The 20,222-nt window shown below is 46.1% G+C and overlaps 1 protein-coding gene across 1 annotated transcript in view; it reads left to right on the top strand.

Annotated features, from left to right (window-relative positions):
• The first annotated feature begins 5,834 nt into the window (after positions 1–5,834).
• LOC144719694 (tyrosine-protein kinase receptor Tie-1-like) overlaps positions 5,835–20,222 on the top strand; it is a 20,258-nt gene continuing 5,870 nt past the window's right edge. The window contains exons 1-11 of the mRNA XM_078595825.1: positions 5,835–6,378; positions 10,861–10,976; positions 13,425–13,626; positions 14,298–14,506; positions 15,308–15,440; positions 15,736–15,870; positions 16,029–16,151; positions 16,721–16,935; positions 18,296–18,415; positions 19,221–19,332; positions 19,699–19,798. Coding sequence (XP_078451951.1) covers positions 6,351–6,378; positions 10,861–10,976; positions 13,425–13,626; positions 14,298–14,506; positions 15,308–15,440; positions 15,736–15,870; positions 16,029–16,151; positions 16,721–16,935; positions 18,296–18,415; positions 19,221–19,332; positions 19,699–19,798 — 1,493 coding nt within the window. The 5' untranslated portion in view covers positions 5,835–6,350. The remainder of the gene's footprint in view (positions 6,379–10,860; positions 10,977–13,424; positions 13,627–14,297; positions 14,507–15,307; positions 15,441–15,735; positions 15,871–16,028; positions 16,152–16,720; positions 16,936–18,295; positions 18,416–19,220; positions 19,333–19,698; positions 19,799–20,222) is intronic.

Here is a 20,222-nt window from a genome sequence, read left to right as displayed (position 1 = left end):
CTCCACCGATCCCGCGAAGACGAACTGTGTCAGTTCATGGCCAACGCCCACGTCGGTTTCTGAGGTCCGCAGCTTCATTGGTTTTGCGTCCTACTACCGCCGATTCGTGGAGCATTTCGCCACCATTGCCAAACCCTTGCACGCTCTAACAGCCAAAAGAGTCAGGTTTCGATGGGGGCCAGAGGAGGAGGCCGCGTTCTGCTCCCTTCGGGACGCCTTGGTGGGTGCCCCGCCCTTACGTTACCCTGACTTTACGGGTCCCTTCTTGCTGGATACTGATGCTAGTAACACGGGCATTGGGGGGGTGCTCTCACAGGTCGTTGGGGGAGTTGAACGGGTGGTCGCCTATGGTAGCAGGGTTTTGTCGCCTGCGGAACAGCGCTACTGCGTCACCCGTCGCGAGTTGCTGGCTATTGTTTTTTTTGTGCAGCAATTTCGACCTTATCTCTATGGCCGTCATTTTACGGTCCGGACGGACCACACGGCGCTTCAGTATTCATTGAGGGTCGCCCAACCCTCGGGCCAATTGTCATGGTGGTTGGAAGTCCTCCAGGCCTATCAATTTACGACCACTTACCGTAAGGGGTTGCGCCACACCAACGCGGATGCCCTGTCGTGGTTGTCGCCTAGTCCTGAATGTGCGTGCTTGATGGGGTCGGCGCGCTGTAAACCGCCAGGTGCTGTGCCCGAGAGTGAGTTGGTCGCGGCCGCGAATGCGCCGATGGTTGACGTTCCCGCTACCCCTGCGGGCGGGGACTCGCTACTCTCACTGTCTCTCGTTGAGTGGGGCCGACTCCAGATGGCTGACAGCTCCCTGCTCGCGTTGCGTCGTAGGGTGGGGGGTCCCGAGGAGGGTCGAAAACGGGCTGGCTCCTGGCTGCTCAAGCAGGGCCTGCTAATGAGGTGGGACAATATGTCCCGGCGGCACGCACTCGTCGTGCCTTCCGCTATGCGGGGCAAAGTTGTTTTGGCCGCACACGAACGCCTCTTGCATCTGGGGGTAAACAAAACGCTTGCTCTGCTCCAGCGTGACTATTATTGGCCGGGGATGGGGAGCGATGTGGTCAATATACTGAAGGGGTGTGTGGATTGCGCCAAACGGAAACCACCGCCCGTTGCGCCAAATCCACCGCTGCAGTCTATTCAGGTCTCGCGCACCAACGAGCTCGTTGCGCTGGATATTTTGGGGCCTTTTCCTGTCACGCCTAGGGGTAACAAGTACCTGTTGGTTGGTGTGGAATACTTTACCCGATGGCCTATGGCGTGGCCACTCGCCAACCAGTCAGCGGCGGCCGTGGCGGACGCTTTTGTCCAAGGCTACGTCTTGGACAAGGGGGCTCCCGAACGCTTGCTGACCGACCAGGGAAAGAATTTTTCGAGTAAATTGCTGCAGGAGGTGTGCGACCTTTTGGGTACTAAAAAGGTGCGTACCTCCCCGTACCACCCACAGACTGACGGGATGGTGGAGCGACTCCACAGGACTTTAACCTCCATGTTGTGCCAGCAGGTGTGCGAGGCACAGGTTGACTGGGACTTGCAGGTCCCGGGGGTCCTCGCCGCGTATAGAATGGCCCCCCACGCAGCTACGGGGTTTTCCCCATTTTATCTGATGTATGGTCGGGAGGCCGATCCGCCCATGGAGACTCAACTGGGACTTTCCGTGCCACGGCTTAATTCCAAATTGGCCGATCATATTAAATTTAACATTGCTAAACTCGCCGAGGCACGGGAGGCCGCACGGCTTAATTCGAGATCTCGGCAAGTCGCCAACGAGCGCTTGCGTGCACGGAAGTTGTCCGTGCACGATTGGAAACCGGGCGATAGCGCCTGGCTGCACTGCCCTCATGCACCTTTGGCTACGTCGCCTAAATTGTTGAGGCCATGGCGGGGACCCATGGAGGTCGTGCGGGTTGCACGCCCCCAGTGTGTTCAGATAAAATGGGGAAAGCGCCGGTGGTACGTTCACCCCTCCTGGCTGAAACCGTTCTCGCCACCATATGGCCTTCCTTTGTGTCGTGAGGACCGAGCATGTGATGTGACCGACGACCCGGGGAGGGAAATTTCTTCGCCTGATCCTCACATGTTTTCGCCTGATCCGCTCCCAGGTGTCTTGGAACTGACGGCTGCCGACCACCGGCGACCGGATCCCCGCGGCACGGCCGGTTCTTCCAGGCCCGAACCGTGCCTTCCTGGGCTGCCGGAGCCACCGGACGGTCGACAGCGTCTCGTCCCGTACGACGGACCGGCCAGGCGGACTCGCGCTAGGTCGCGCAACTTTTACTGACCGAATAAATGGGGTGGGGATGCGGGCCGACGCGGACGGAGCGTCTCGTCACTACGTTCCCCGTCCGCTCGACCGCTCTATTACCCGTTCAAGGAGCGTGCGGAAGGGGGATCGGTAGTCAAGGAGATACGGGACACGTTTTTTTTCGGAATAACTTTTATTGTGTTGCTCGTCGGTTTGTACATAGGTTGTTGTTGTGTTGTGTCGTTGTGTTGCGTTGTTGTTGTGTTACGGGGCACACTTGGGGAGTGGGGTTTTTGTTGTTGTTTTTGTTGTTGTTTAGCAGCCGGGCCGGCTGCGAGCTATGTGGGGAGGGGGTGATGTAGTGGTGATACGCGCTGGCAGTAGGGATCGTGGGGTAGCGCGTGGTGATTGGCTGTGTGTTGGTGACGCGCGCTGACGGTGAGGGATCGTAGGTCAGCGCGGGGTCATGGGTTATGTGCGCTGACACAAGCTGGAAGAAGGGATCGTGTGGCAGCGCGTGGTGATTGGTCGACTAGGGTGGGTGCTCACATCGCGGTCCGCATAGGCTCCGTCTCCTCGGAACGGCGGGCTATATAAGGCGGTGCGCGCGAGCGCTCGGGGAGTTGTTGGTGACCAGTGAAGACGGAAGACGGAGGAGGAAGAGTTAGGGCCCTGAGACACCTAGTCCCGCTGTCCTTGTAAGGACCGGGGCCCTGTGTGGCTCAGAGGCGGGACCCAGTGGTCGTGACCCATACCCAAGCTGGGGTGGGTCTAGAGGTTCCCCCGGATGCTACGGGACTGGAATGCCCGTGTGTGTGTAGCCGGGTGGAACGCGTAGCGTGAGCTGTAGTAACCACACGTGTCGGGTGGAACGTGTAGCGTGAGCTGTAGTAACCACACGTGTCGGGTGGAACGCGTAGCGTGAGCTGTAGTGACCACACGTGTTATTGTGGCAAACCAAGTGTTAATAAAGTGTGCTACCCGTCAAGTGGTCTCCCGCCGTAGTTTACTACACTACACAGAAAGCTAACATTTATGGCAAGAGCCTCTCTGCTTTTGAGATGTTTTGGCAGTTAATATAAGGGAAAAGTCAACAGTGAGCAATGGATACCAGCGTGTGAAGTTAAAGGTGGCTTTTGATTTAAAGCTTTCGTGACTGCAGGGATTCATATTCTTGGTTCTTTCGTTAAAGTCACGTAGAAGGGAAACAAGTAAACCCGTAAAAACAAAGTTTTTCAGTCGAAATCCTTTATATGCGTGGCGGCTAGAGTCCTCTCGTCCTCTGGCTTGAGATGGCTGCCACCTATGGGTTAGATGATTGTCTGCCAGTATTAAGCAATTGGTAATTAAATATTTAATTTGTTTTCCCTAAACAGTGTAAAATTTTGGAAAAAAATTTTCACGAAAATTAATTGTCACACACAACGAGTCTGTGTGGAAAATGTCAGCTCGATTGGATCACGGGAAGTGGGTTAAAAAACGAGCGAAAGATTTGCACGGTCCCAAGCAAGCAAGCGAACTTAATATAAAGGATTTAAAAATATATTCGCCTGTGGAGGACGCGGGGATCGATCCCGCGACATTTGGCATGGGAAGCGAGGGCGCTACCAACTGCGCTACTCCGCCACGGCCTGTGGAGGGCTTACGCTCTGGGCTCCTATACTGTGACGTTCAGCCAAAGCCATGAATAAGTTCTATTTGAATAAATGTAAAATAAAAAAATTTTGCCTAAAAAGTGTAAAATGTTTGAAAAAATTTTTCATGAACATTAATTGTCTCGCACAACGAGTCTGTGTGGAAAATGTCAGCTCGATTGGATCACGGGAAGTGGGTTAAAAAACGACCGAAAGATTTGCACGGTCGTAAGCAAGCAAGCAAGCACGCAAGCAAGCAAGCACGCAAGCAAGCAAGCACGCAAGCAAGCAAGCGAACTTAATATAAAGGATTTAAAAATAAAATATCACACCTGATTATGATTGCTTGTGTTGCAGTCGAAACGTCGTCAGAATTTTATTGTTTTATATTTTTGTTATTTTATTTTTTCCCTTCTACGTGACTTTACCGAAAGAACCAATACTATTAAAGGTGGCTATCATATGGAATGTTTGGCTTCAGCCAGTGTCGCAGGGTCACCGATGGAGACGACCACCGGCCCATGCCGATTCGAGCAATGATACCGTTTTGACATTGAACCAACGAGAGCTATCGACTTTACCAATTTTCCACCTTCGCACTTTGTATTTCACAGAATTTTCCGGTGCGCAAAGTGCGGTTGAAAAAACTAAAAACTCGTCTAGATGTGCAGGAGGGGGGCGCGGGAGGGGGCAGTTGGTCAGGGGCTGGAGTGGAGAGGGGTACGGGGAAGGTTTGAGTAAATCAGCTAGCAGAAGCAGTGAGGTCACAGCCATTGTGATGTCACAAGTCTCATGGAAGGAGTGAGTAGCTGGCGAATGACGTCCCTGCGGTCAGAGACCATGTGATTTCACCAAAACGAATGCAGAAAAGCAGATTGTGCTGCTAAATATAGTTTGCTTTTGAGGGCAGAGGGTGTGCATGAGTGTGTGTTCTGTGTTTGCGCGTTGTGCCCCTGTCTCTTGTTTTTCACAATACACTGCAATGTAATTTCGACCTCGAACGCAAATCTCAATAAATAACAGGATATGTCATAGAGGAACCACAGGTTGTTGGAGGAGGACATCGATCATGAAAGTGTAATGCAAATCAGAATGATGTTATAAGAGTATTATTTAAGAGTGATGGCGTAGTGGCGAGCTCATTGCGAGGTGATATCTGAACCAGATTTGCCTGGTGCTCGATCTTTACCGTTTAAAATAAACGCAGTTTTACACGCCTGATGATGCTGGATGTCAATACCAGCGAAACGCCGTATTCAACTTGTAAGTGTTGTGGATTTACTCTCCAACACACCGGTGGGCTGAAGTTGTAACTTATTGGCGCGTTTTTGACGTGACAAATCCCTTACTGGCTGTGTCGGGTGGTGTAGGGTGACGACACATTTATACTTACGCGATCTAACTCAAAAACCTTTATTATGTTTAACATAAACTCATTAACACCATTTCTAAAGTAATATTTAAGGATAAATTAATAACATCGACAGTAATTATATTGCACAAACAAGTTATACACTAAAATTTAGATTTAAAGCTTTCGTGACTACAGGGATTCATATTCTTGGTTCTTTCGGTAAAGTCACGTAGAAGGGAAATAATAAAAGAATATAAAACAATAAAAATTCTCACGACGTTTCGACTGCAACACAAGCAATCATCATCAGATATGAAATCCACAGCAAGAAATAATAAGTTATACACTTTTATAATGCATAGTTCATCGACCTAGATCGTCAAATCATGGATCAAACATCACAAATGAAAGAGAACTGGAACAAATGGAAATAAACGATCCATACAAATCTGAAAAAAGACTCTTTCAAAGCACATTGATGCCTTTAAGTGAATCCAATAATTTTATTTGTCATTTAATACGTTGAAAAAAAATTCACGGTTACAATAAGTCAGTAAAATTATTTAATCTATATAGGTATGTATTTCATCATTAAATGTAAAATAAATTGGATATTTATATTCATCATCAGCATCGCCCACTAGCCATGTTCTCACGGCATAGGATGAAGCCCTCATGCAGCAGTGGATCAACAGAAGGGCTGTACGCGCACACATCACGCCTGGGCACATTGTGCTACACGTACCGATTTGTGTCGCACGTGCATTTCCCAAGTTACATGCGGTGCAGTTTACGCAGTTGACCATCCTTCGCCTGCATGCGCCACCCACTCCCGTCTCATCCCACTCCGTCACGGCTACACACCGCACTGATAACCAAACTCAAGCTCTGGCCACAACCTTATCTGCGTGCGCAGACGAGCGCCGTCAACGCTTTCTCACCTTTAGCCGACCCAGCCTCCCCACTCGCTGATCCCCACCCCGCATCACACAAAGCAGCCCGCATTATGAGTTTTGCTCCGATTTCGAACGCAGAGACAGAAACACGCTGAAGGCGGCAGGTGCAGCGGGTAAACAGAGGGGAGTCTGAGCAACTCCGGCTCTCCCAAGACATCATGCTTCCCTCTTGCTTCGTTATGGCGGGTAAGTGCTACACACGCGCAAATGCACAAAGTACAGAGAGGCCTTGCCTTTAAACACCAGGTGATGCAGTCATGCCTGACTGCTGAAGAGACAGTGAAAATCGAATCCGACGTTGAAGCGTTGTTGTAATTATTCCCTGACAAGAAAGCCGTGTGGCTGAAGAAAAATGTTCAAACATACTTTTTTTAAAATGTACGTGGAGGATACAGATTGTATACTCATGTATGTTATAGTAAATTAGATGTTAACAAAAATAATTCATTTACTATAGTAGTAGTATCGTAATAAACAACTTTGAGCATGCACAATTTTGCGAACGGACCGCATCCTTGGAGTGAACATTTCGCTGGATGAGGTGCGTGCTTCGGTGCTGTTCGACAGTCCTTGGTCATCGGATACCATACCAATATGCCCAACTTATTTCTGGATAATTTTAATGACATACGACGATTGCTATGGATCAATACATACAATTAAATAAGGCAAGTGGTGACAATTTTGATTTTTTCTGGCATTTTGACATTTTAAACATTTTTCATGACATAAGCATGTTTCTTAGCAAGCAACACGAGTTAATGATGTTTTTTTTGTATTATTGACATTGTTGTGAACACTGGAGCAGAGGTGTACATTACAGTACATTGTTCATTTACGATCTATTTCAGTGGAAATGTAACGTTTTCATGACAGTATATGCTACACGATATTAAACCATAATTACCACACTGGGCTCTTTAAAATGATCAGAAATTTTACAAGTGAAACTTAGATTTTTTTTGTTTTAAATCCAATGTTACACGCCCTGCTTTGTTTGTGCCTCTGAGCCAGTGGTGAAGATTCCACATTCCTATGGTGGGAACCAGTCCACATATAGGCTATCCACTGTGAATACACACTTAATTCACTGCATGATTGCGTTCACATATACGGTGTGTATAGCCACAGCGTTAACAGTGCTGGGTGACACTGAGCTTAGAGTGCTCGACTCACAGTCAGCAGTTTGCAAGGTGAATTATCCATTCGTGAGTTATTATCCCTCAGTTTATCATCCCTCCAAGGTCAATAAAAGAGTACCGCTTTGTGGGAGGACATGGGAAAATGGAGTTAATAAAACTCACTCAATCACCAACGTAGATGCCGTTCGTTGCCAAAGAGAAACACGCTCACACCACGGACAGGCATGCAGAACATTAACCCAATGGCATTGTTTGGAAATTGCCAAATACTGTTGTGTATGCAAAGGACCTTAGCACAATAATTCTTACCGAGGGGTCTTACATCGTAAGTAGCACCACTTACCCTTCCTTGCCTTTGGCTGGTGGAAAACGGAAGGTGGACATTTTTGCAAACTGCTATTGGCTGTTATGGCCGCTCAGAGGCCAGTTGTCAGTGATAGTGCAACAATAACTGAAATACAACATTAGCTCCTGTTTCACTCAGTGTCAATGAAGGGAGATTTTTACCCAAGGTGTATACAACTGGACACACACACACCAGTGGCCCCACCACGTCTTAATCTAGTAATCTAGCGTTGGTGTGGCAAGCGTCACGTGGATTCTACATTTATTTCCCATAAGGCAGAAATGCCCGTTTAAAGATGTCGCATGCCAAAGGGTAAGCTAACGGTTGCTGTTCACTCCAGTGTTACATCGCATTGTGACATAAATACATTCGAACATTGAAATGACACTGTTACCGAGATTTACTTTCAGGCTACATTATATATTTGTGTTCCTTTTCGTACTGGTAAAACTACGGTTTGTGCTTTTTGCATGTGATGTATTATTTGCAGACTTTGCTTACACATAGGTGCCCCCTCCATTAATTTAAACAAAAATGGCAAATGTTCTGGATAGAGGATAAATGATCAGTGATATGCTATGATTATTGTGCTTTGAGAGAGTGGATTCAACAACTCAGTAGTGCACTCCGTTGACATGAATCAAATGCAGCTACTCTTTTTTTTATTCCCACTTAAATATACTTTTTTTAACAACTTATTCTGTTAGCAGTTTCATAACCAAATTTGGTCAGTTACCAAACAAAAAACTGCTGAATTATCAATTCCTGACATCTTGCTGGAGCCAGATACCTCTAAGAGCCAGTTATATGTATTCCTCTCAAGTACACTATTGTGACATTGGTGAGCACAATATCAGCGAGGATTATCATGTTATAACATATTAATTATCAGTTTGTTTGCATGTTCACCACAAGTACGTGTGATGAATACAGACTTAATGCAGACTTTATTTCTTTCAAAAGGTATATATTTGGTGTTTGAGCATCTTATCAAATTTTTTATTAACATATTCTTATTTTTCATATTATATTATAATGTTGCAACAGTCCTGTAGGGTTGGGGCGGGGCTGGAGAAATGGTTGAACCCCTCACTGATGAGGCCACAGGACCCCTTTCCAAATTCTTAACATTTGTTTAAAGTAACGTCTGGAGAAGCAAGCAAGTCAGCTACAAGACCAAACTGACTGTCTTAAGAACATGCATGTTCAGTACAGCTTTGTATGCCTGCGAGACTTGCACATTAAAAAAGACTGACAGGGACAAAATGTATTGCTACAGAAGGATACTGCATCTAAGCTGGAACCAAAGCGTGACTAATGTAGAAGTGAGAAAAATGTTGCACATAGAAGAAGACCTGATGATGCGGGCAGTGATGATAAGGAAACTGGCACTATATGGACACATATGTAGGATGAACAACAACACGAAAATGAAGAGTGTTGATCATAAAAAAGGAATGGGACTGGAAAGAGAGGAAGACCTAAGAGAGAAAGGCTTGATGACCGCATAAGAGATTGGTGATAGAATGAGTTGGCACTACTTTAGCATATTGGCACTACAAGACAGAGGAAAGTGGAAACAAATGATGAAGTGAGCAGTGGACACCTACGGACTATCTGCCCATGGATCGTGATGATGATGAAAGTTTAAATTTCGATTTAAAGCTTTCGCTTTCGTGACTGCAGGGATTCATCTTCTTGGTTCTTTCGGTAAAGTCACGTAGAAGGGAAGTAATAAAATAATAAAAACAAAACATAATAAAATAATTCTCACGAATTTCTTCACCTGAGGACGGCTGCTTGCGTTGTGGCCGAAACGTCGTGAGAATTATTTTATTATGTTTTGTTTTTATTATTTTATTACTTCCCTTCTACGTGACTTTACCGAAAGAACCAAGAAGATGATGAAAGTTTGTTTAACATTGACTGTGTCATGAACCCCCTCAGCTTTAGTATGAACCACTTTAAACATGGTCACGCTATAGAGTTGTTTTGCTATATTAATATGGAAGTATCATTTGCATGTATGGCATATGAAACCTTGGTGAGTTTAACATTATTCGCAGGTGTATGCATGTACTGTATGTGTATATGCAAAACAGATGTATGTTTCTCATTGTGGATTAAGTCAGCTCATTATCCAGTCAGGGTCAATAAAATGAGGACCAATTAGTGGGCAGTCGTTCATATTTGTCATTTTGAATGACCACTTCGTGGCAATATCGAGTTTCCAGCATTGGAAACTGTAGCAACTTCGATTATTTATATTATAATAATGATAATCCATGATCTATCCACTATTGTATAAAGGCCTCCCCAAACTGTTGCAATTATATTTTGACTTAAAACTTTCGTGACTCAGGAATTCATATTCTATGGTTCTTTCGGTAAAGTCACATAGATAAAAGAAAAAAAAATAACAATAAAATAATAGAAATGAAAATAAAGTTTATAAAAAATAATCAAAATATGACGACCACTTGTGTTGCGATCGAAACGTCGTGATATTTGTATTATTTTTATTCACTTCATTTTCATTTTCATTATTTTATCGTTATTTTTTCTATCTACGTGACTTTACCGAAAGAACCATAGGATATGTTGCTATTATTTAAACGTTTACATTTCAAAGGCTTTGTTGGCAATGGTTTTATGATCAGAAAACAAACCAACATTTTATATTACAAATGGCGTTATTTTCCAGACACAACAATTATAAAATGTTCCATCCAGCAACATGTAACAATGACCATTCATCTGCCTTTTTCCATACATTACGAATATAGCCTACAGTGTTACATTCTCATTTTATGAATAAACTAGCAGCCCGCCTGCCCTTTTGGGAGTGTTTGTCCATCCCCCCCTCCAGCCAGCAAAACCTGTGTTCAATACTGTCGAGTACGATAAAATGGAGCGTGGGCTCCGGGTAGAGGGTAAATGAAAAGTGGTGGAAAACAATTTCAGTTATATCATTGCCTACTTTACAGGATGGGAGATATTTTGAATCGAAGCGAATGGTGGTGATTGTGATGGTGATAATGGTGGTGGGGATTGTAACAACTTTCATGATGATGATGACAAAACCGACTTGTTACGTTTGTTTTAGAATCGATGGTCGTGACATGCTTTGTGATGATGGTGATGTCGACCATGATGATGATGTTGTGTTCTGACCCTCAGTGATCCTGCTGAAGGCTGCTGCGTCCACCAGGCCGACATCTCAAGTACAAGCCGGGGAAACGGCCAAATTAACGTGCAAGGACGCGACAGAATTTAAATATGTGAAGTGGTTGAAGGTGAAACATAGACGCGACTCATTACACATCAACACACGGCGTGTTGCACACCACATGCCGCAGAATATACAACATGCAGCATTACAATATACAACATGCAGTATTACAATATACAACATGCAGCATTACAATACACAACATGCAGCATTACAATACACAACATGCAGCATTACAATACACAACATGCAGTATTACAATATACAACATGCAGCATTACAATACACAACATGCAGTATTACAATATACAACATGCAGTATTACAATACACAACATGCAGTATTACAATATACAACATGCAGCATTACAATATACAACATGCAGCATTACAATATACAACATGCAGCATTACAATACACAACATGCAGTATTACAATATACAACATGCAGCATTACAATACACAACATGCAGTATTACAATATACAACATGCAGCATTACAATACACAACATGCAGTATTACAATATACAACATGCAGCATTACAATACACAACATGCAGTATTACAATATACAACATGCAGTATTACAATACACAACATGCAGTATTACAATATACAACATGCAGCATTACAATATACAACATGCAGCATTACAATATACAACATGCAGCATTACAATACACAACATGCAGTATTACAATATACAACATGCAGCATTACAATATACAACATGCAGCATTACAATATACAACATGCAGCATTACAATACACAACATGCAGTATTACAATATACAACATGCAGCATTACAATATACAACATGCAGCATTACAATATACAACATGCAGTATTACAATATACAACATGCAGTATTACAATATACAACATGCAGTATTACAATATACAACATGCAGCATTACAATACACAACATGCAGCATCACAATATACAACATGCAGCATTACAATACACAACATGCAGCATTACAATACACAACATGCAGCATTACAATACACAACATGCAGTATTACAATATACAACATGCAGCATTACAATACACAACATGCAGTATTATCATATACAACATGCAGTATTACAATACACAACATGCAGTATTACAATATACAACATGCAGTATTACAATACACAACATGCAGTATTACAATATACAACATGCAGTATTACAATATACAACATGCAGCATTACAATATACAACATGCAGCATTACAATATACAACATGCAGCATTACAATACACAACATGCAGTATTACAATACACAACATGCAGTATTACAATACACAACATGCAGTATTACAATACACAACATGCAGTATTACAATACACAACATGCAGCATTACAATACACAACATGCAGTATTACAATACACAACATGCAGTATTACAATACACAACATGCAGTATTACAATATACAACATGCAGTATTACAATATACAACATGCAGTATTACAATACACAACATGCAGTATTACAATACACAACATGCAGCATTACAATATACAACATGCAATACTACAATATACAACATGCAGCATCACAATACACAACATGCAGCATTACAATATACAACATGCAGCAGTATTTGAAAAAACGCGCCCCCCGCATAAATATGCGGACTTTGGCTGATTTTGCGTGGAATCTTGCGATCGCATAATCGCGTTTTTCTGGAGGGACTGATTAGGAAGCCACTGGAGCTACATTTACACTTTTAAGTCGAGACGTAAAACGATTATCTTTAAAACATTTTTGTTTTGTGTTTAGTTGTCCTTCCCCCGCACCTCCGATCAGCACGGTAGGATACGTACGGTGTAAAAGCAGTTCTACATGCACACACGCGTGACCACACAGCATGTAGTCGTCAGTCATCGACGTGCAGACTGAGGCCAAGGGTGGAAAAAACCTCGATTTTTTTGTGCGAATTTTGTCGGGTTATTGGTTTAGTTAAAAAAAATATTTTGTCGAAAAAACCCCCCACGGTTTTAATCTGGCAAGTCAAGTTGTCGTCAATCGGCGCCAGAGTCATCGGATTCGCTGTCCTCTTCGAACATCTCGACCGCGCCGGCGAAGAGGTCGTGAATGTTGCTCTTGACGAAGACGACCTTCTACACCGACTTCACGCTCGGGCTGCTCCTCAGCTCAGAGTGAACGAAGGCCGTGGTGGAGAAGTTCCTCTCGGATGCGGCACTGGACGTGGCAATGCTGGACAGCTTGACGGCGATCGTTTGCAAGCTCGACTTAGCTTCCGAGATTTGATAAGATGTTGGGTTCATTGTGACGCCACTCGACATGCACCGCACACCTCCCCACGCAGCTACACGTGCAGTCCCACTGCGGTACACCGGGAGTTGCCACCTCTCCTGCTTTTCCCTGGATCATAATGCACCACTCAAGGCAATGCATTTACAGGCAGTTCTCCCCTCTCTCGGTTTTTGTTGCTGCACCTCAGCGAAACTGTGCATGATGCGACACGTATTTGTGAATGCGTGCGTGCAGGACGGTAAGCGGCTCCTCTACGCAAAGAAAGATGACGTGACGATCGACTGGCCTCACCTCAAGCACCTGGCCACACAACCGTGGACAAAGTGGCGCGTGCTAACGATCCCCAACGTGTCGCTCACGCACGCCGGAAATTACACCTGCCAGATCGACATCGACGACTCCTTCCACTCCACCACCACCTTGCTAACCGTCATAGGTCAGAACACAATGTTTTGTGCTGGGGTTTTATAGCTGAGAATCGCAAATTATCACGCTGGACGACAATACAGGAAACCTGGGTTTGATTTTGCAGCTCTTGCACTTTTGCGGAAAGCGGAATGTCTGAGACTTTCCTGGGCCTCAATTGAGCTTTAACAGAGTACTTGTTACTGAGCGAAGCGCGGAGACACACGTGGACTCTGCTACTTGTTTGACATTAGTCAATGTCCGTACAGTGTTGCACGTTTCACGTCAACAAAGGTGTCTCAGAGCACTTGGCATTAAATAAAATGTACATGAATTTACACGCACAACACAAAATATTCCACATGTAGTTGAACATAAAGCAACGTGTAATAAGGCAATATAAATGTAAAACAAATGACACATTTGATTATGATTACGACAAATTAATAAAGTATTTGTATAATAACAGTAATAGCAGATTCTCAGCTCACCTCGTGTATTTGTACTAAATTACAGATGCATCCGAAGAGGTAGCTTTATAGAAGAAAAAAATAATCTATGCCGCTTAAATGGCTTCCCCAGAAAATGGTACTTATTGTATCCACCTTGGAGGGATGATAGGCCGAGTCAACCCACAACCAAGATTTTGATTAATGTATTCTTAGAGAGTGCTGATACCAACGTCCTAACCCCCATCCACAGAGAGGCAAATGACGACGCCAGGCCCGGCGTCGACCGTGAGGTCCCCGCTACCCGTCCAGGATGGCCGCAACACGACGAGGGCTAAAGCGGTGGCGCCGGAGATGCACGGCCCAGTCACCAGCAGCGTCATGAAGTTCTCCCTCCTCGCCGTCGGCCTTGCGCTTGCCATCACGTGGATCGCGTGCGCCGCTTTTGCGGTCTTCAAGAAGGTACGGCCACGTCCAAGCCTCTCTCTGTAGCTTGGGCAGTCATCGCGCGCTGCCAAAGGGGCTGAGAGAGAACGTCTCTCACCCACTGTGGGCATTGCTGGGGAGTAATGTGCATGTCAAATTGCCAAAGCAGGTACTTGTAATCATGCATGATGTTATTTAGTTTTAAACATGTAATACAATTTATGTTGTTCAGTACTCTTTTATCCTTGTTTTTACCCCGATTGTGCCATCAGCCTGACGTCACAATGTGAGGCATCCTTTCGGATCTCTGACAGAGCAGTGCAACCCTTTCTGTTGGAGAATGGCCCACGGAAGTGGATATCACAGAGCTTCCTCTGAGATCCCTTCAAGTGATACTCGGGTCCACATCAATCAATAAGACCAATCAATGATCCATACTAATCAATGAGACCAATCTATAAATAACAGATACTTATTTATAATTTTTTATCAGTTACATATAAATTCATCTCCGTTACATTTTCATAAATATGGTTGAAGAACCCTGTCCGATGTAGGGTTGCAACTTGTTCTGGTTTTCCCAGGAACATCTTCTCGTGGTAGCTGTCCTGGGAAATCTAAAAGTCTTTTCGGGACATAAAAAATCCTGGTTATCATCAAGTGTGTGATTAATACATCCCTCACGACAATGTATTTGCAGTCGGTTCTCCCCTCCTCCGGCACTGTGAGCTATTCGTCTCCCGTGATGAGTGCCAATCTGTTGTACCGAAGAGGAGGAGACCCTAGCCATGTGGCGCGGCTTGTTACCAAGCTCACGGAGCGCGCTGATGTCCGCAGGTGCTGCAGCCCAGGCAGAAGAAGGTGGCAGAGGCACTGAGGCTGCTGGGAGGGAACCACAGCCTCACGGTGGTGGGGGGAGTGCCGGTGGAGGGGGTTTACGCACCTCGCGACCTCGCCGACCCGGAGAGGGGTCAGTCCACACCGCTGCAAAGACACACTCGCACGTTCACACATTAACCCAAGCTGCTGACATAATCATCATCGCCCACTCTTACAGTAAAATAGCTTTTTTGTTATTTGTTTCAATAATAAAAGTAATTTAAGCAATAATAAAAAGTAATCGTCTCGTGTACGCCAAGTCGCAGTAATTTAGTTATACTCTGCTAGCGGAGCAATGACGCAGGATTAATGCTCTTTACTGCTAACCACCGTCGTGTTTAATCGAACGATGCGCTGGCTGCGTGCGGCCCCGTGTGCGAGCGCAGACTTGCTGATTCCTGCTCACCGCCTGACTCTCGGCCACTCGCTGGGCTCGGGAGAGTTCGGCCTGGTGCTCGAGGGGCACGTGAAGGATGGCAGCCTATGCGGACAGACGCGTGTCGCCGTCAAGATGCCACTCGGTGCGCGACACAGCAGTCCACGGCGTGTTCCCACCTTCGACCGCCGCTCTGTCGTCACATGTGATTGTCGGCCACTGTCTCTTCGAGCGGCGTGTCCTGCCCTCGCCCGCTTACTAATCTCTGGCCCCGTTTGTTGCGCCCGAACCGCCCGGTGTTAGACGAGGGCGAGCAGTCTCGGGCAGAGCGGTGGCAGCGGTTTGAGCGGGAGGTGCGGGTGATGCTGCACGCGGGCACGCACCAGAACGTTCTCGCCTGCCTGGGCTACAGCAAGGCACCCAACGGTACGGGATTGCCCGCACAAACACAAATATTCCCCAAAGAGCCTTTAGCAGACGGTTGGAGAAAGTGCTATCAGCGAGCAGCTATGAAGGACGAAGCTGTGCACGAGGTAGCATTGTGGTCTGGACCACACCCTTATGCCTTTGTTTCCCCGATATTGATGTTTACACACCGCACAAGATACACATTTTAGGCTTCGTCGACCAATGAGAGGCCCACGACTGGTTGTAATATAAGCCACTAATATTAGCCGTGGTCGGGAATCGAATTAAAATCACCCGAATCGAAGCTCAGTGCGCTGACCACCACGCTCCCGCTGCCCACACATCGGCACGTGCACCACACTTCACCACACTGGTCAGTGCGGGTTTATGCAGGTGGGCAAAATAGACATGGGACCACAGAAGTACAGTACAACACCGAATGTTGCTGTACTGCCCTGTGCTGACTGACACCCACTGGCTCTCCCCATAGGAATTTAGAATTGTCATCAATTTGTCCAGGGCTACCAATGCAGATGAGGGGCGTCCCGTTGCTAACCTCGTCACTTAGACTTGTCACTGCGTTTCAGGTTTTCCCATGGCCATTCTGGAGCTGGCTCCCGGTGGCAACCTGCAGACGTTCCTGCGTGAGTGCCGGGGTCACGTAACGTCGAGGCCGGGCCAGGCTGCCTATGCCGCTGGCAGCTGGGCCAGGGCCGGCAGAGGCTCGGGTCTGAGTGGACAGGATTTCGCCCTGATCGCACGCGGGGTGGCGCACGGGATGGCCCACCTCACCAGGCAGCGTGTGAGTGTTACATGCACGCGCCCTGATGTGCCCACCACAAGCACAAAGGTCGCCCGTATAGCCTGTAACAGACTGTTGGGGCAAGTGCTGTTAGCGAGCACCTATAAAGGCCGGCATAACGCACGAGGCGGTGGGTGGCCAGCATCACGCCCGCCCACCTTTGTCTCCCTAGTGGTGATGTTTACACACTGCACCAGGTACTCATTTAAGGCTGAGTCGACCTATGGGAGACCCAGAACCGGGTTAGATAGTCTTTACTGGTCTTGGCCATGAGCGGGAATCGAAATTCATATCTTTAATATAAAATTAATGACATTTAATTTTTCACATGGCCTAAACACATGTTTTATTTTTACATTGTATTTGGTCTGCAACAATGTAATTACCGAGTAATTATTTAAAGTAACCCTTTGCTCTGGCGCCATGATATACAGCATGGAAGGCGCAGATCGAATAATAACGGATGATTCTGGTTCCCATTGAGACCTAAAGACCAGTGGCATAGCCTCGCAGTGCTATGTGATGAGAAGCAGAGGGCAGTGCAGAAAATAAATCCATTGTTGTCCTGTACTTCTGTGATCCTATGCCTTTGCTTCCCGCCTTTATCCAAGCCGAATTGACCAGCGTGATGAATCTTGATTTGAAGCTTTCGTGACTGCAGGAATACATATTATTTGGTTATTTCGGTAAAGTCACGTAGGTATAATGCTAAAATTTCTCCCTAATCTCTCTTTTCCTAATCTCCCCCATTAACACAACTGACGTGCTTGCGTCCGGGGATGGAATTCCTTTCCCGCTCAGACCCCGCTTGCTTGCCCATCGCCACATAAATAACCTCTTGTTGTTGTAACAGCTCTCTCACTGGTTCAGCACTTCCACTGCTGGATTATTTTTTTTGCCTGAGGACGACCGCTTGTGTTGCGATCGAAACATCGTGATATATTATTTTTTGTTTTATTTTTATACCTACGTGACTTTACCGAAAGAACCAAAGAGGTCAGCGTGATGAAGTGCGGTCAAATAGCCCCCACGACCCACACAAAGTATTGAGGCCCTTATCCATTGGTGGATTGAAAAAAGGGTGGTAGAGGTACAAGAGGAGCCTGGAGACAATATGAAGTTTCCCTAGCAGCAGTTTGCAGCGACATACATTGGAATAAATATCTTCCAAAGTGTAATGCTCTCGTGACTGAGGACGTTCAGGAAGGAGGTGTATTGATGCTGGAGAGATGAAGGGCTTAGCCAGTGGCCAACTAAGATTTGAAATTGCATCCTGTCGTTAGTAGGCTGAGCACTCTGCCCCATGGCAAGCAAGCAAGACGCTTGACGTTGTGTGTGCTTTGTGGTTTGTGCTGTGCAGCTGGTGCATGGAGACGTGGCCACGCGGAACATTCTGATCGGACAGAGCCTCGCACAGTGCAAGGTGTCCGACTTCGGGCTCGCACGCCTTGAGGACGAGCCCGAGCACATCCACGCGCAGGTTTGCCTGCACCACGTCTTGTCTGTCACGTGCTCTGTCAGTGTCTGTCATGTGCTTGCTCAGTGTCTGTCATGTATTTACTCACTGTCTGTTATGTACTTGTTCAATATCTTTGGTTGTGTTAATTCAGAATCCATATAATAAATATATTTAGCATCTGTATCTGTGTCAACTGCAGCTTTGGACAATGGTGTTATTTTTAACCCCGCCACCTCTGGCTGTACTGTGCTCATTTTAATGCGAGGTGTCCCTTGGAAAGCACTCGAACACAAAAAGATCCCCGTCCAGAAATGATGAGTGGGTTGAGAGTAATACTAATCATTTAGATTTATTTGTAAGGCACCTTCCACTAATGTTTCAAGGCACTTTGTAATAATAAGGTTAAGGAAAGGCCAAGTGAGCAGGAGAACTAAATAGAATAAACGGACGAGTAGGTGTATTATTAAGTGAATGAAGAAGGTTCATTATTACATTTCGATGTGAAAATTATCTGCGGGAAGATGACACAATACAAGCCACTAAAAGTAATTGGTCAAGTGGCTTCAATGAAACAAATATAAACATGGGCTGTCAAAGTATTGACCAGGATACCCTGCAGATGCACGTAACATAATGTGATATTTTGAAGTGAAAGTGTGGGCCTCAGACATATGCTGTGTGTGTTTAAGCGAGTGCAACGAACAGTTACACATCACCTTTGATAAGTACGGTTGGCTAAATACGGTGCGAAATAAGTTCAACGTGCATACATGCATACGTGTGTGTGTGTGCTTACGCGAACGTGTGCTGTGTGCACGTACGGCAGGCTCGGGTGCCATTCCGCTGGTACCCCCCTGAGTACTTCTCATTGCGTAGCTACACGCGAGCGGGCGACGTGTGGGCCTACGGAGTGCTGCTGTGGGAGCTCGTCAGCTTTGGTACGCACCGTCGCACACACACTGCCGCATGCACATGGCACACTCTGTATTGGCTTCGTAACGGCATTGCTGGTGATGGTGAGAGTCAGGATGATGAAGGCAATGTTGCCAAATACTTCTATTGAATATGGTAGTGTTGTGGACAGCGCTGCTCTGGTGATGTATATGACAAGAATATTGTTGCCACCGGTGGTGATGTTGACAATTGTGCTGTTTCTGGTGATGTTAGTATGATGATGGCAATGATGTCGGTGACAGCGCTGCTGATGATGTTGTTGGTGACATTGATGACGGCAATTTTGACAGCGCTGTTGCTCATGATTATAGTGATGGTGGTTATGATTCTCTTTCTCTCTATTCACACAGCCTACACTCCGTATGCGAACATTACGTGCCACGTGATGCTGGGCACGCGGTTGTTGCAGGGACATCGCCTGGCCCGACCACCACACTGCAGCCTTGCCATGTACGTGTGCACGCGCGTGTGTGTGTGTGTGCATGGGCATTCTTTTGCCTGTGAGTCTGCATGTGGAGACCTGAGATTCAGTTTGTTAAAGTGATGCAGCTGAGCGCCATTGCATTATCGGCCGGAGCGGTGACCCAAATGATGCGGTGCACATAAATAAAGTTTCGGTAGTTGCATGGACCAGAGAACGTAGTAGGCAGGTGTTAGAAGGGACAGTGGCTGGTGGTCAAGACTAACAATGAAATAACAGGCAAGGGAGGGAACTCGTCAGAGAGGACATTCACCGTGGAGATGGAGCGATGAAATCAGCTCATGTGCAGGTGCTGGGTGGAGCATTACATCACAGGACTGGCTTGGGGAGGCTGATGATGATGATGGAGCGCATAGAAAAGTTCCAAGTGACAAGTGCGTTGATAGCACAGGT

Source organism: Lampetra planeri, chromosome 7 (assembly GCF_965212315.1).
Source record: "Lampetra planeri chromosome 7, kcLamPlan1.2.h2, whole genome shotgun sequence".
NCBI classification, from domain to species: Eukaryota; Metazoa; Chordata; class Hyperoartia; order Petromyzontiformes; family Petromyzontidae; genus Lampetra; species Lampetra planeri.
The sequence above is the reverse complement of the archived record's forward strand: the minus strand, read 5'-3'. Positions and strand labels throughout refer to the sequence as shown.